The sequence below is a fragment of the Xiphophorus couchianus genome, chromosome 2, assembly GCF_001444195.1.
Source record: "Xiphophorus couchianus chromosome 2, X_couchianus-1.0, whole genome shotgun sequence".
NCBI lineage: Eukaryota > Metazoa > Chordata > Actinopteri > Cyprinodontiformes > Poeciliidae > Xiphophorus > Xiphophorus couchianus.
In genome coordinates this window covers 17,739,069-17,755,439 of record NC_040229.1, presented here as the reverse complement: position 1 = coordinate 17,755,439, position 16,371 = coordinate 17,739,069, and the positions used below count along the sequence as shown (strand labels likewise).

General features: G+C 38.5%; 2 protein-coding genes across 3 annotated transcripts in view; one reads left to right on the top strand and one right to left on the bottom strand.

Annotated features, from left to right (window-relative positions):
• LOC114154420 (low affinity vacuolar monovalent cation/H(+) antiporter-like) overlaps nucleotides 1-7,917 on the top strand; it is a 31,555-nt gene extending 23,638 nt beyond the window's left edge. For both annotated transcript variants that reach the window (XM_028033498.1, XM_028033507.1), the window contains exons 8-20: nucleotides 471-662; nucleotides 752-851; nucleotides 930-1,071; nucleotides 1,161-1,344; nucleotides 2,275-2,374; nucleotides 2,607-2,740; nucleotides 2,836-2,867; nucleotides 3,663-3,775; nucleotides 4,614-4,759; nucleotides 4,837-4,931; nucleotides 5,008-5,086; nucleotides 5,169-5,277; nucleotides 6,929-7,917. In XM_028033498.1, the coding sequence (XP_027889299.1) occupies nucleotides 471-662; nucleotides 752-851; nucleotides 930-1,071; nucleotides 1,161-1,344; nucleotides 2,275-2,374; nucleotides 2,607-2,740; nucleotides 2,836-2,867; nucleotides 3,663-3,775; nucleotides 4,614-4,759; nucleotides 4,837-4,931; nucleotides 5,008-5,086; nucleotides 5,169-5,277; nucleotides 6,929-7,002 (1,500 nt within the window). In that variant the 3' untranslated portion in view covers nucleotides 7,003-7,917. The remainder of the gene's footprint in view (nucleotides 1-470; nucleotides 663-751; nucleotides 852-929; nucleotides 1,072-1,160; nucleotides 1,345-2,274; nucleotides 2,375-2,606; nucleotides 2,741-2,835; nucleotides 2,868-3,662; nucleotides 3,776-4,613; nucleotides 4,760-4,836; nucleotides 4,932-5,007; nucleotides 5,087-5,168; nucleotides 5,278-6,928) is intronic.
• LOC114154439 (kelch domain-containing protein 10-like) lies at nucleotides 7,686-15,636 on the bottom strand. Its single transcript, XM_028033538.1, has 10 exons — nucleotides 15,391-15,636; nucleotides 14,318-14,410; nucleotides 13,996-14,217; nucleotides 13,230-13,384; nucleotides 12,997-13,145; nucleotides 12,815-12,899; nucleotides 11,710-11,776; nucleotides 11,576-11,623; nucleotides 11,348-11,487; nucleotides 7,686-9,944 (listed from the first exon to the last, which is right to left on the bottom strand). Exons 1-10 carry the CDS (start codon nucleotides 15,473-15,475, stop codon nucleotides 9,735-9,737), a joined length of 1,254 nt encoding a protein of 417 aa, XP_027889339.1. The 5' UTR covers nucleotides 15,476-15,636; the 3' UTR covers nucleotides 7,686-9,734.
• Nucleotides 15,637-16,371: the final 735 nt, after the last annotated feature.

Here is a 16,371-nt window from a genome sequence, read left to right as displayed (position 1 = left end):
ATAGATCAAAAATCCTTGGTAAGAATTTGCTTTTGCGGTTCTACAATTTTTAAGTTAAGGGGCTGAATATATTTTTTTAATTCATTATTTTTTTGCCACTTTAAAATCTGTTTTTTGTTGGTTTATCACATAAACTCCCAATAAATTATATTGTATTTTGTAGTTGTAACATGACAATAGGTGGAGATGTTCAAGGGTCATACAGTGACCTTTGCAGTGGACTTTGGTGCAAAATATCATGTGTGGTGGAAATATGATGCTGCACTAAACCCTAAACATGCCGTCCTCAGAGTCTATAGTGGCAGCATCATGCTGTGTGGATGTTTTCTTTAGCAGGAACAGAGGAGCTGAAACACAGCTTGTTGGAGACTTTAAATACTTGCCAGAGTAGAACGGCTTGGACTTCCTACACACCCAGAGCTTTTTAAAGACCCTATTTGTTTACACAAAGTGCTCTCCTTGTTATCAAGCATCGTCTCTCCACCTACATCTGGCTGCTGCTGGGTTTTCCTCCCCTGGCTGTCGTCCATTCTCTGGTCTGCTTCATCTCCTGGATCCTGGTCTTCACCATCCCGGTCTCCAAGATGAGCGCTCAGACCGTGAGCGTCATTCTGCTCCTGCCTCCTGAGGACGTCCTGCTGTCCTCCAGCTCTCACCTGAAGGTAAAAGGTGGATGAAGTGTTTATTATTAACCGCATCAGGATGTCTAGAGAAGCATCTCTGTCTTTGTGCTTTTAACCTGAAATTGCAGCATCAAGGCTATGAGACCAGAGCCCTGCTGTGCTGCTACCATGCTGCAAACTGGTACTACTACAAATACACTGTTGATGGGATCAATGTGTTTGCTGTCAGTATCCTTCAGTTTTTCTCTCTCTGTGTGTTTGTGTGCCATGGCAAGACTTGTAAAGATCTTTGACTCACGCTCTCAGACCTCCTCCCCCTAGTTATCGTTGCCCTGGTAATCGGATATGTTGACAGAGAAAACCAGTTTGCCAGTTCAGATGTCAAGTTTGCCACAGCGATCAGCTCCATCATACCCCTGTCTTACTACATCGGCATGGGCATCGCAAGGTAAAATGACCGTGATCCTCTGCACAGTGGGAAAAAGAAAAGGTTTTCTATCAAAGCAAATCTGATGGTAACATTCTCCATTTCTGCAGTATCGCCGCCCAGAGTAACTTCGCTGTCGGCGCTGTGGTGAACGCCACCTTCGGCTCCATCACAGAGCTGACCTTTTACATCACAGCCCTGCTCAGAGGCCACCGGGCGGCCAATCCCTGTCTGCAGGAGGTCGTAAAGGCGGCGCTGACTGGGACTCTGCTCGGATGCATCCTCTTCATCCCTGTGAGCATGTATATTAACAAAAAACATCCTGAATTATAGCTAATAAGCAAGAAAATTTACAGATTCTCTTTTAAACTATATTTATGTGAAAATAATCCCTCATTACAATCCTGCAGGCTTTTGCAGAAACAGTTACATGCATAATTTATTTAAAGTGAAACAATCAATATACAGTGACATATTTCCAGCCTTTATTGTCAGTCACTGTTTTTCACTGGGTTCTGTAGCCAGGCGTAAAGTTGAGTGAAAGGAAAAAAGTGTGATAGAATGATAGAAAAAGGTGCACAAGAAAATCTATTTATTGGAAACCTTTTTATTCTTTGTGCTTTTTGCAAGCTTTATGAAAATGCTGATTTAATTGTCCAACAGGTTGTGACACCAACATCTAGTTTAGTAAACATGGTATCAGTGTATTTAATTGAGGAACGAATGTCCCTGACCTAAATCTCATAGAGAGTCTATGTAGTTTTGTTAAAAGAAGATGAGCTGGAGGCTATTAAAGGAACCTGCGCTTCCTTAACACCTGAGGGAGTAATTCATACAGAAGACATTTTTTTATTACAAATCCTTTTTATTTGTCTACTGGAATATTCAAAGTAGCTGATAAAAAATATTTTGAGTTCTCATTTGCTGAGTCATAATTATCAAACTTACCAGAAAATAACACTTTAGATACTGTATATATACCACCCTGTGGGATTCATATAAACACAAATAAATAAACCTTTCCCTTCATACTCTAATTTACTGAGATGCACTTCTAGTTAGTTGTTAAACTTGTGCAAATGAATAAATATTTTAATTTTTTTTTGCTTGTTTTAGCTAACATAAAATAACCAAATAAGTTTCTCAAATTTAATTTAAAAAATTATTCAGGATGTATTAAAAAATTTCCAGTGTTTCTTGGATAAAACATGTTTTTATTTTTAGGGCATCTGCATGATAATCGGGGGCCTGAAACACAGCGAGCAAAGATTCAACAGTCGATCTGCGGGAGTGAGCTCTGCATTGCTCTTCATCTCTGTGGGAGGCGAGTATTTAGTATTTAAGTAGCAGCCAGTTTTGTTTGGGACGCTTTCCAACAAATCTGGATGTTATCTTAAGGTGAACAATAAATGGATCTAAGAAGACAGAGAAAAGCTTGAGATGGTCTGTATTTCACTCCAATGTAGTAACAAAGTTGTTAGTGATCAGCAAAGAATTAGGATTTTTTTTGTTGTCTAAATTAGTCGAATAAGGTTATTTTTTTCTGTGTCTTGCAGGTGTTTTTGCCCCCACGCTTTTCTCCAAGGCGTACGGGAACCTGGTGTGTGACGCCTGCACCAACGCCACGGGAGGAAACGGCTCGAGCAACGCCAGCGGCCCGTTTGTGTGCCACAACTGCCACTACGATCTGGTCAGTAGATGTCAAGAGCTCACAGACTGCTGCTCTAACATGGTCACTTATATTTACTGCTGCCTTTAAGACTGATTTTTGTCTTGTTTTCTCAGAAAAATGGCACTCTGTTTCGTGACCACATCCAGTGAGTGCTGCTTTATTCTTATAGCTTAAATTTCAGACTTTTCCAGATTCGACTTTCCAGAGTTCTCAGTTTATAAAATATAAAAGAGTAAAGATCACTGTGAGGTTGTGGCAGATATTTCTACAGTTGGTAGGCTAAAAATGTGGAAAGACACCAAGCTGAATGAAAGGAGAGGGAAGAAGAACAGGAGAAAGAAAGAACAGAGACAAGGACGTAAAATGGTAACATCACAAAAAAAATAAGGAAGGGCATGGGGGAGGAAAAGAGGATGAACAAAAGGAAAAGTTTTTAGTTCTGTGTTAATTTTAAATGTAAAATACTAAAGATCAGTGTAAGGTTATGTCAGCTATTTCTATAATGGTTGGCTAAATGTGTGGAACCTGGAAAAAACTGGAAACGGGGAAGAATCACACAAGGAAGGGAGGATGGGAAAGAAGGACAGAATGTCACAAGAAAGAGGAGAAAGACAGAAAGGGCACAAGGTAAATGTAAAAGGATGAGAATAGGTAGGAGAAAAGAAAAGAATGGAAGAACAAAGAACATAAGGAAAGAAGGATTGTTACTAGAAAACCAGGAAGGAGATGAGGAAGCAAAGAAAAAACAGGAAATGAAATATTTAGTGATGGAGGGTGGAAATAAGGGGATGAGAAAGGAGTAAAAGAAGGAGGTTTGACAGAAAGACATAACTTGTAGACAATAGAAAAAGATGACAAAGTCTGGAAAATTGTTCATGCTCTTCTTCCAGAGTTCAGGGTTAAAACTAAGCCTTTGTGTTTGGCTGTGTGTTCTTGTTAGGCCTCTGGTGTACACTGTGTCTGCCCTCCTGCCTGCTGCCTACATCATTGGACTGATATTCACTCTGAAGACGCATTCGCACATTTATAACATCCATGTTGGAGAAGGGCAAGGTGAGACTCGCACACGACTCCCATCGAACGGCAAACTAACAACGCTTCATTGTTACTGTTCAGGGCAGAGCTTTACACACATACGTAGCTTTGAGTCATGTGTTTGAGACGTACGGCATCGGATGGTAAAAGCTGTTGATAGATTGTTTGTATGGATTTAGATCGACCATCAAAGAAGCTTAATGTTAGCCAGACAACAAGTTCTGCTGTCTGTTTGGGATCCTGTAGGGAAACTCATCTGTGTCCTCATTTCAGCCGTCTAGAGATTGAAATTTGGATGTCACCCTTCTTACTTAGTATCCCTTCCTGTTTGTACCTCTGGAAGCAAAACAGCCCCACAGCATGAGCCTCCCACCTCTGAGCTTGACAGTTTGGAAGACATACTTTATGTCATTGAGACCAAATAGTTCAATCATTGTCTCATTTGAGGTTAAAACCTTTTTCCAGAATAAGCTTGGTTTGTCCATGTAGGCAGTGGGAAAATGTTAGTTTTGGCGCAAAAGCTTCTTCTTCAGTCTGGTGTTCAGGTGTGTTTTGGATTAAGATGGGCTTAATTTCTGGCGGTTCGTACATTTTTCTTGTTCATCAGTAAAAGCGGTTTTTGTTAAGATGGTTGAAACTTTGATACAGGTGGATGTTCTCAAGCTTCCCCCCAAAAATGGTTTGGAATGGATAAAAAACGTAACAATAAGCTTCTGGAAGGTCCTGACTTTAACAATGCTGAGGTTAGACTTATAGGGAAGAACTGTAGAAAATAAATAAAGCCCCAAATCAACATCAAATCCAGTCCGGTTTACAGTAAACCCTGATGTTCACACGATAATTTGTGTCTCATCAGAGACCGTTCATCATGGGACGGTGGTCCACTGGTCCCGCTGGAGGTCTCTGCTCATCCTCATTGTGGCCACCGTTCTCACGTCCGCTTGTGCCGACCTCGCCACCGAGCACATCCAGCCCATTCTCAACCAGCCCAACGTCTCTCAGGTCAGTCTCCCGCCATCTGAGCATGCTCAGACTCTTTCCTGACTGTGCTGACCCTCCCTACATCTTTCCTCCTGTAGTACTTCATCGGGGTGACGGTTCTCGCAATGGTCCCCGAGATCCCAGAGATTGTTAATGGGATCCAGTTCGCACTCCAGAACAACATCAGCTTAAGGTCACTTGAGTCGTACTAGAGATGGAAAGCTACAAACTGGTTTCTATTCCTTACATTTGCTATGTTTCCTCCCCAGTTTGGAGGTTGGAAGATGCATAGCTGTGCAGGTCTGCATGCTGCAGATTCCAATACTGGTCTTTTTTAATGCCTTCTGTGTATGTCACTTTCCTCCCTCTTCTTATAATTTAGTTAATAAAAATTTAAACTGATAACCTGTTTCTGCTTTTTTGTCAATAGGATGTGGGCTTTGTGCTGCTCTTCAGCGATCAGCACTTGTGGGCCAGCATTTTCAGTGTCATCCTGGTCAACTACATCTTCGTGGATGGCAAGTCGGATTATTTCCAGGGTGAGTCCTGATCAACTGGATGCTTACAAAATGAAATTAAGACTTGGGGCAACAACACACATCAGAGGTGTTGGTTTATCTGAATGATTGCTTTATTTACAGTATCTGATTCTAGCCTTTAAGAGTTAAACTGCAGGTTCAGTACAGAAGTTACATAAACAGGACAGGAGTATTAAAGCTACCTAAAGAAAAATGCTAATTATGTTATGTAAAATTATTCCTGCAGGAGCAACTCTGACTGTGTGTGATGTCACACCAGCAATAAAATATGTGGTATGGTTGCATGATAGTTCCTCAACTGAGAATCTGTGTACACATTTCTACGTTAATATAGAAATTTGGGCTGAAAATACCAGATATTAATATAGCCGATATGGCCAAAAGCCGATATTTATCAATACTATATATTACGTACATTTCCCTATGCTTTTGACTCGCATGATGTGAGTCACATCGCAGACATTTCCTCTCTGCTTCTGTTAAACAACCCAAAAAAATATATAAATATTGGGTATTAATATCAACCCAGTTTTACTTTTGGGACTGATTATGTTAAAATTTACAACACATCAGCTGGTATCTGCGTTAATGTCGATACATCATGCATTCTGATACATCTCTTGAGTAGATTAGTGCTTTTCTGTTAACTTAAAATCTAAATATGTTGCTGTTAATCTGCAACTTTTTCACCAAGTTGATGGATAGATGATGCAAAAAAATAGAATCACTTGAAAACGGTCAAGGTTAACAAAATAAAACTATATTCATATTTGAAGATAAAACATATTAAAATCACTTTGGAGTTGTTTTGATATTTCAGCTGCCTGGTGTTGTACCTGAATGCAGCATGTGCAGGTGTTAGAAAATCCACCCTCATCTCCGATTCCTTAGATTTGCATCTCATATGTTGTTAGTAGTTTGGGTTCAGAGTTATCCGGTTTCTCTGACCTGGGGATCTGGTTCTGGGCTGCAGCTGCATGAAAAACATTAATGTTCCCAAATTGAGCTTAGCAGTTGCTGGGAATTCTCTCAAATTAAATTTTTAAAATCTTTTTAAAGCTTTTTAAAGCTGCGCTCACTTAGTTTGACACTTAGACATGCTGATTGTGTTCGGGTGTAAAACAATGCCGCATTCATTTGTTTGTACTGGATATTTTTGGTATAACTATATTACCTCTATATCATAGTTGTTATAGATCAAACTCAAGGTCTGTGGGCCAAATTGTGCCCACCATAGTTTTTTATGAGGCCCTGATATTAATCAAATCAAAGCAGCTTTTATCTGCTTACTGCCAAATTATACCAACCAATCCCTGCAGTTTCTTGAGAAATATCGTGGAAATTCACACAAAATCAACAAATCCCCACACTTTTGAGTTTATTGGAGATTTTTCTCAAAAACGTATTTGATTTTAATAATTTTTTGATATTTTAGCAGCTTGTGAACAGGTTTGATCAATGCATTCTGGCACAAGCAACCCTTTAAGAGCATTCATGATCTTGATTTGGCCCAAAATGAGTTTGACACTGATGTTATAGAGGAAATGTCTCAGCAGCTTTAGTTTATTCCCACTGTGAAAGCAACCTCTGTGTCTGAAATCTCACTGTATGTTATTTTATTTTTTACTTCTGGTCATTTGTGTCTCTTCAGGTACAGCCCTGGTGGTGGTCTACCTCATCCTCCTGGCTTTGTATTACTTTGCTCCGTCTCCATCTGGCTGTTGAGAACAGAACCAAGTTTCATCTCAATTAGCACTTTAAAAAAATTTTTTTTTTTAAATATGAAAGACTCAAAATGAGCAAATATCAGTTGCACAGAATCTCTGTGGGGTTTTCTGAGTGTTGATGGGTGAAATCTGAAGCATTTTCTCCATGCAAACAAAATTAACTCAGGTAGGTGCTACTAAATGCACTATTATAACTTGTAAACAATATTGATAGATGTGTAATGTATAGTTGAGTTGATTTATTTTAAAGAAATAGTCCCTTTTTAAAAATATGAAGGATTAAAAAGTAGTATTTTTAAACGGGTACAAAATACATAAACATATTTAAAACATTTCTAGAAAGGATTGTGAAAGTTTGTAAAAGTGAATCTCAATAAAAGTTAATTTATGTGATTTACAATAATTATAACACTGAGCAGTTTATTTTATGATTTGGTTAAAATTTAGGTATACACAAAACATAAATTACAAAAAAGGGCTTTAAACAATCAAATTTAACAAAGTTCGAAATACCTCCTTTTCTTTAATAAGATGAATAAGTTTTTCTGTTTGAGTTGAATAAGTTTTATTACATGGTTGATGAGGATTAACCTGCGTACTACTGCAGACCGATTGAGCTTGAGCAGAAATAAAACATATCTACACAAAGTTTCTTAAAAGAAACACAAAAAAAAAAAAACACACAGCTGCCTGTTTTTATTGTTTGCACAGACCAGAGAACAAGATTTACAAAACAATGCAGCCATATTTTCCTCTGAGGAAACATCCATTTGTTCCCGAGAGGATTCTGTACAAAGCGACATGCAGACCATATGCAAGCAGAAGATTTCACTTTCACAGAATTAAAACTTAATCAGGTTGATACATTTGAGCTTCAAGCATAAATAAGGCCACAAAATCTCAAAAAAAAAAAGAGAGAGGAGGATGGGGGGTTAAAACAATTCAAAAGCATCAACCGTAACAGTTTTGGTGACAAATAAAAAGGCCTGTCTGGAAACATCAACACAGTATCGCCTAATTAAGTTTTCCTACGTTTGGTTTGTCTGCAGAGCACTTCACACCTATCACAGTTTTTAATATCCTGAGTACGTCACACGCACTGACGAGAACTGCAGAATTACACAGCAGCTTAAGATACAAACACCACCTAAAGACTGAACAGAAACATTACAGCATGTTACAATGCAAAAACTGGAAATGGGGTCAGGAACAAAAGAGGCAACCGATACAGGACATGTCGTCACCAGTTGATGAAATGAGCAGCACAGTGTTTAAAATAAATAATTAAAAAGTTTCTGTAAAGTCTGCTGGAGTTCCTCCTGAGGAACCAGGAACAGCATCTGAAGGCTCAAGTGTGGAGAACCATCGCCGTGGTTCAAAATAAGTTCATATCCTTCCTAAAAATACAAATAAAGTTTGAATAATCTGCAATTTGAGGGATGAAAGGCACCAAATGCAGAAAGGAAAATAACAGAGAACTGTGGTGGATATCGTGCAAATTCACGACCAAGAAACTGGGTTCCTATTTCCACATCTGAAAAATGTAACAGAAAACTAAGTACAGAAAAAAAATCAATTTCCAGACTTTTTTTTGAAACTAGTTTTTAAAATATCAGAAAATACAATTTTAAAAAAAAGCCAAGATATTTATTGAAATCTTTATTTTATTTGTCTTAGATTTTCCCCATCACTAATTGAGTCTGACATTTAATGGCAACTCAAAAATTTTGATTTTTGAGTTGCCATCAAATAGGCAAATAAACAGAATCAAAAAGGGTCCTTCTCACTACTTTTATGGGTTTTAGTAAACAAAGTAAGTTTTTAAAGTAGGCCTGGTTTAGGCATAACAGAATGAAGTGTAAAAGTTCACACATTGTGTTTTAAAGAACTAAATTTAGTCCCAAAAGATCCAAATTAGTCTAGATACTTAAAAAGTAGTGGAATAGCCCTTTACTGCACTACTGAAGCTTTGCTTTGTAATTGTCAAAGCATTGACAGAAAAATCTGGAAATTTGAGTCTGGAAATGTGCGGACTTTTGTACTGGAAGCTGCGTAGGAACCCAGAGGCAATGAAATGGTTGTAGAGGCACCAGAAGTTTCACAGTGAGCCTTTAAAAAGAGGCTGCTGGGTTTTCCTCTGATCACAGAAGCAAAACATTATGAATGAATGGATCATTTTTCAGTTTGAAATGCTCAATAGCAAAACACATCATAGCGTCTTAAACAACAACTGCCCCAGTTAGACATCTTTGAAGGCCTCTCAGATTTGTGTTCAGTCGAGAATTATTTACTGACAATTGGTTCCTAACCAAGTACGTATAAACCAGATGCAGATTTCATCTGCTGGAAAATGTGGTCCAAGTGAGAAATCTCATCGGATTCAGCACTGCAGCTGGGTGCAGAAGACAGCAAAATGTTAACTCACACTGCCTGCAGCCATATTTAGTTTGTTTGAACTGTTTTTTGTTTTTTTTTGTATTTACATTAATATTTTACACGTTTCTGGGACATGTAAAAGGAATGTGCACAGAGGTTTTAAATTACAAGTTAAGTTTTACATGTGCACCACTTCACTGCCTTGGATGGACATTTGAATTTCTAACAGAAAAGAACGACGACAAAAACAAAGTATTTTCCCAGCTAACGTCACCAAGCCGTCTTTGACCTACTTACAACCAACTTTAGTGTCAGTCTTCATCCTTCTCCGTTTGGTTGGTCTGTGTGTTCAGCCTATTTAAGCCTCTGAATTAGTGAATGTGTCAGTCCCAGGCTCAGCAGCTGAAGGGTGGACAGCTGCGTTAGGTGAGGGAACAATTTCAACAGCTTCTCCCAGGTCATTTCCAGCAGACTGGGCACCACCAGCCACACTTTATACAGAGAGGCAGTCCTTTGGTTCCCAGACATGTTGACAACACCGCCGTGGATGTACATGCAGCCAGCCTGAAGGAGGAACAACAACCAAAAACCACATTAAACCAGTGGATGGACAATACCGTGGCCTGAAGCTCTGCACATATTGACCTCATGAAAACCACACGAGCTGGTTTAGCTGACTAGCTGCTACTCTGGAGAAGAATTACAACACTATGCAATTTCCTCCATTTTAGGGCTTAAACAATTAATCAGATTAATTGTGATAAATCAAAATTTGAAAAGATCGTCAACTTATTGACAATTAATTGAAGTATACAGACTCAAAAAATAGGCCATTTCCTGAAAAAAGAAAAAACAAAACACTCAGAGCAGCAATCAAGCCAAAACTGTACAAAAAAATATAATTTTTTGCATTTAAAAGGAAAAACAAGCACCGTTGTCTGTAAATATGTCCTACCCAGAACGTCTCAAGCGGAATAGCTTTAGCTTCATCTGGTTCAAATTATGTAACAAAATAAAATCTTTATTTTCTTATTTAAAAAAGAAACAGAATTATTTGTTTTGAATCATTTAATGTATTTTTAATATTGTATGAAAAAAGGCATAAGTGGTTAAATTAAAAAAATATGCACAATGTGCCAATTTTTTATCCAACCAATTAATGGTTAGAATACCTGATATAATAATCAATTACTAAAATAATCTTTAGTTGCAGCCGTTCTCTATTTGTGTATGAATGAGTGGAATATAGAATACTCCAAGATCGTAATGGTCATCAACTCAAAACCCCTTTCACTCCGTAGATAACCGTGTCTTTGACTTTCAACGCATACTCTGCATAATGAAATACTGTTTTCATTATAATTTACCGTTTCTTCAGTAATCCATATATTTTCCATGTAAATGTATTTTTTTATATTCCTCTGGCTTGACTGAACTTTAAAGCTTTTTCATTAATGTACATTTGGCATTTCTCAACTTTTTTAAATTGAGAAATGTTTCAAGAAATTAAACTAATGTAAATGTGTCTTTTGTAATCAAAATGGGTCATAAATTAGATCAGCAGATAACAAGAAGGCTAAGTAAAGCGAAGGCGAGCCACTATATTATTTTAAACTTACAACCTCTGTCTGACCTGGAACTGCTAGATTTGGAAATGTGTGACCTTTTTGGAAATTTTAGAGCAGTTAAGAATCCCCAGTGTCTAGATTATACCAATGTTGGTTTTGTAATTTTCATGGCATCTTTAGCTAAAGATGCTAAAGACACTTTAAATAGTCTGACATTAACTTTGACACACATCATGTGTCAAAGCTCAGGGCTGATTTCTGTACAGACACCACAGCAGAGCAGCAACTGAACTTTACAAAGATCTGCTACAATAAACCAATGGCTGAAAATCAGCCACAGAATTCTGATTGACAAAAATATAATCCATTAATTAGCAATTAAAACTCTCAGTTACTGACCGGAGTGACAGCTGCCGAGTGAAAGTAGGCCGGTTCCGGCATCACGGCGGGCAGCTTCATCCACTGAAAGGTCTGAAGGTTTATCTTCCACAAGTCTGACAGGATGAGCTCGCCGTTATAACCTCCACATATAAACACGTCTGAATGCACAAACAGGCAAAGATAAAAGGTTAAATCCAGCATTTCAGGCGTGTGTGTCGTGTTAATGTTGTGTGAAAGTCTGCTTACCGTCTTTGACCTGAACGCAACTGTGACACCTGCGAGCAGCAGGATAACCTGCAGTGACGAGATTTAAAATCTTAACAGAGTTCATAAAACCAACATTTGGCTTAAAAGCAGAGGAAGGAAAAACAAGAACATACCTGTTTTTTCATGGGGTTTGGTTACAATTTCTTCCCAGTAATTAGTCTCCAAGTTATATGCATGAATCTGATGAGCAGAAATGAAATTATGAAAATACACACTTAAAACTTGAATCCAAATATTTACTCATTAAAGATAAAAAGACAAAATGTTTACCTTGCTGTCCGACATTAAACCAGACTAAACTTTTCCCATTTTAGGTGAGTTAGGACTACTAAGATGATTTCTATTTGCAAGATGCCAGAATGACAAAAGAAACCAAATTTACCTCATTTAAACTAAAATTATTAAGCCTTTAAACCATTTGGAACAGCCACACTAATGATGTGAAGACTTTTTAAGGGCCCAAGATATCAGGAAAAGAATTGTGAAACTCCATGCCTGGTTCATTCTTGGATTCAATTATAGATAATTCAAGATGCCACAAACAATGGAAAAGTCCAGTGATCATTCTGTTTAGGAAGGAGGCCCAGATATGATCACAATCTGGTGCAAAATATGCAAAACTATACTAGAATAGGAGCAAAGGATCTTATAAAAGATGGCTACCTACAATGAAATTACTATTTTTTAGAGACCATTTGTTGTATGATTAAATTATCACTGAAATGTTTGGTTATGATGACTTTTATTAGAATCTGGAGGAAAAAAGGAGAAACGTAAGACCATTCCAACTGTGGGGGACAGGAGTAGCAGCATCAAATTGTGAGGGGAGACGGAAATGGAAAAATTAAGACAATTTAAGATATTAGCCAGAAAGTTTAGGCTTAAAAAAGAAAGATGTGGAGGCAGAGTTAAACAACAGGAGTGTTTGAGTTGTGTAGTTAACAAACCCGACTCTGTTACATCAGTTCTGCCCGAAGCAAAGGCCAAATCTCCAGATTATAGAGAGACTCAAGGCAGGAAACCAAAATCATTTGACTCAAGTCATACAGTTTGAAAGGCACTGATACCAAAACTAAAGAAAGACTTTATTATTCTGACATTTAGCAACTAGAGTAACTTTGCTACCTCTATCTGACTCTAAAGCAAAAAACATTTAATCTAGTTTAATGTCAAACAGTGAGGAGTTCATGCCAAGTTTTTCATTCTTGTTCTTCTTACTTTATCTAATGGATATGACATCCATGAGGTTCCACCTCCTAAAATGTATATTCTCTGTCTGTCTTGAGCCAGCTCGTGTCTGTACCTGAAAAACAGAACTCAATCTGTCTTTATCCGCTGTGATATTCTGGACATGACGGTCAGAATAAACCCTGATGTCTGATGGCTCTGAACTCACTGACCTCTCATCAGGTAGATCTAACGGTGTGTTTTTGGGCTTGAGGTGGGTCCACTCCCTGGTGCTCAGATCCAACCGGTGCAGGTCTGTGCTGTAGAGGTAGCCCGTTGTGCCTCCAAACACGTACAGGTAGCCGTTTATAATGACCATCGCCTGGAAACAAAGCGTCCGATGAGAGATTGGTAAAGGAAAACGCCAACACTCATCACAGCGCTGAGGTCTAGACAGAAACGGTACCTGTCCATAGATCTTATTTGGTTTCTTCCCCTTGCAGTTCAGTAGGTTCCATCGTTTGTACAGGACATTGCAGACGTGGACGTCGTTGCTGTTGTTTTCACCGAAGGGAATCCCGGTGCCACCAAACACAAGCAAGTTGTTGCCGTGCAAGACAGCTAAGAGACAAAACATGATTTAACTCCGACTGTCAGCATAAAGCTGTCACAAAATAAAAATCACAGGACAAAAATAATCTCAGATTTTGCATATTCATACACGCCTTTCTGGTTATTTAAATCTAGCAGTCTACCAGAACCTGCAAATCTGAAAACTACCATAATGTAACACACATTTCCTCTCTCCTGACATAATCAGCAGCAGGTACAAAGGAAATAAGAGACACATGCTTAAAGAAAATACTTTAAGTGAAGACAAAATTAAGGAAGAAATTTCATTATTTAGTCAGTCATCATCCTAAAATATTCAGGCGATATTTATTAGGCGTCATGTTCCACATTAAATCTGATTTGAGAAAACAAGATCATGCAAACCAGCATCTTAGTCCAATAAAGAGACAATACTTGATGGAAATATAATCTAAGAGGTGTCCAGCTGCAGTTTTCACTTGGACTGTCTTTAATTAGAGGTTCAAAAACGCACTAATCACACAAGCTTATATTCTAAAAGACTTAAATTGAAAGTACAAGAAGCTTGACTTTCATTTACAGCATATTTGTGTGCCCACACTAGCCTGCTCTTATTTCCACCATGCCACGTCTGTTCTTACCTGACATGGACGCCAGCTCTGTGGGCATGTAGCCCTCTGTGCGGATCTGCTGCCAGGTGGCTGTGGCGAAATGAAACCGCCAGAGTTCCCTGAAGAGAGGGTAGTCCTCATTCTCCGACCCGCCCGCCTCCTCGAAGTCGGGGTTGTAGCCTCCGAACACATACAAGTTAGAGCTGTCTGCAACACAGCGGTGTCCACTGCGGGCAGAAGGTATGCAGTGTCCTGTGGGAAAAGTTTTAATCTTAACCCGCTGCAGACTTTCTCTGGATTTTTAAGGAATAGACTATCCGTAATCCATCTCTTTTCCCTGGAGTTTCAGTACCTTCTTTCAGGAACCTGTTGGGGATCCGGAGGTTGAGGCCGTTTGGGGAGAAGATGCGCCGAGCCTGAAGCCATCGTGCTCGCTTCTTGGAGCCTGAAAATAAAGAAACAAAGTCAAGAGTCAAACTTAAAAGAACTTCAGCTGACCAAAGTGCTATATAAACTATAATACATGTTAATAACTGGGATAATAATAATAAACAAGATCAACGTTTTTCTCTTCTAGTAGGGCGAAACAAAGTAGCACATAATTATGAAATTAAAGGGAACTGGTTTACATTTTTTAACCTTATTCACAATTTTTATTTGGCCCTATGTGGTAGAACTGCTCATTGTTTTAACTACAGCAGCAGACTTTGTGAGTTGTGCCAATAACTGCTTTGCACATGTAGAGATGTGAGTTTTCTCGTCCATTTTCCTTTGTGAAAACATCTCAAGCTCAGTCAGATGGCATTTCACTCTACAGATCTTTTCCTGCTAAAGAAGATTTGTTGTGGGTTTGGAGTATTTAGGGTGACGCAGTTTTAGTTTTCCACCACACAGTGCTAAGCCTATAGACAAAAAGTTACATTTTTGTCTTGTCTGAGCAGACTTGGATATTATACTTCCTCGTGTTTGCAGACTGTACCCCAGCTGAGCTGTTGATCTCTGCTAGTCTCTTGGTTTTTTTTCTACTGCTCCGTCCATGACAGCAGCCGTAAATACCAATATCTTTGAAAATATGATTACTTCCAATTAATAGGTCCCATTTAGAAAATATTATTTGCAGTTTTGTCCTGATCTGTTCCTTCAGCGTTTTCCCCTTTACGCTGTCACATGCTCTAGACCGCTTGATGAAATTATACCAATAAAAGTGCTAATAAAAAACCTTTTGTGATGCTTCCGTAGTAGCGGCGGCTAACTCCGGCCTGTGGCTAAAGCTAACAGAGTTGGGAACAAAGAAAGCTCCCATTGTGTCACCTTTACGCGCATAACCACAACATACAAAGACACAATTAACAAAACAACTTCCCGTTGGGATGCTGTATATGCTACGGGCTACGCTGTTGCTAGCAACTAGTTTTGTTTACATACCTGAATCGCGGACAGAGGGCCGCCACGACAATTTCTCAAACTCATTGAGGTGACTGGAGGTTCCGTTCGGTTCAAGCGACGGCATTTCACTGGAGACACAGACACAGAGACGGTTCACAGTACCAAGAATTGGATCGGAACCGGACTCCCTGTGACTAAAGTCCAGGCATCAGGCTGCAAGAGGCGAGCACCAGCTTCCCAACAAAATAAAACCAACAGGCGCTGCTCACAGCTAACCAGCTGATCTGAATCGACCAATCAGAGGGCGATGAATCGTTCGTGTTGCGTTCAAGAGCCGCACCGCACACGGCATTGACAGTAACAATTAATCTGTATTGAAATAATCTATTTTGACAAATAAATTATTTTTGTTGTTGTATTGATTGTAGAATTGTTGAATTCCTTCACGCTGGAGTGCTTCTGAGCATGAATCGTTTTGTAAAGACTGTGCACACAACCTGTCACAAATTTATATAGTTAAGATTACCAAACTAAATATTTAATTCACCAGATAAATATTTATCTAGCTTTATTTATCTTTCAAATTTAATATTTTGAATATTGATTAACTTGAAAATTCAAAGCTAAATTTGAAATTTAGCATCAAATTTAACTTGAATTTGAAGCTTAAAAATTATGTAAATTTGAATTGAAAATTTGAAATATTGAATTTCAAATATGTTGAATTCAATATTTGAAAGTGAGGTATAGTTAGTTGGCTTCCATTTGTTTAGTAGTTGAATTCCTGAATTAGTTTTAATTGTTTCCCAAATAAATATTTAATTTGGAGCTAAATTGGCCAGAAGTTGTTTGGCTTGTCTTTTAGACAGAGGTGTCAAAAGTACTCACTTTCTCTACTGAACTAGACCTACAGATACTAGTATGAAAAAATATTTTATTAAAAGTACAGGTTGGGTGACCCACATTTGGAAGCCTTGAGTCCTTGACGCGGCTGTCGCGGGTTCGATTCCCGGATCCGGA

Bases quoted from the DNA above. Each gene is read 5' to 3' on its own strand.
- LOC114154439 (XM_028033538.1), bottom strand. From the start codon at position 15,475: ATGCCGTCGCTTGAACCGAACGGAACCTCCAGTCACCTCAATGAGTTT. The intron at 13,146-13,229 runs GTACCGTTTCTG...CTTTGTTTCCAG, and splicing joins CAAATAAGATCTATGGACAG to GCGATGGTCATTATAAACGG. The intron at 11,488-11,575 runs GTAAGCAGACTT...TTGTGCATTCAG, and splicing joins TTGCGTTCAGGTCAAAGACG to ACGTGTTTATATGTGGAGGT.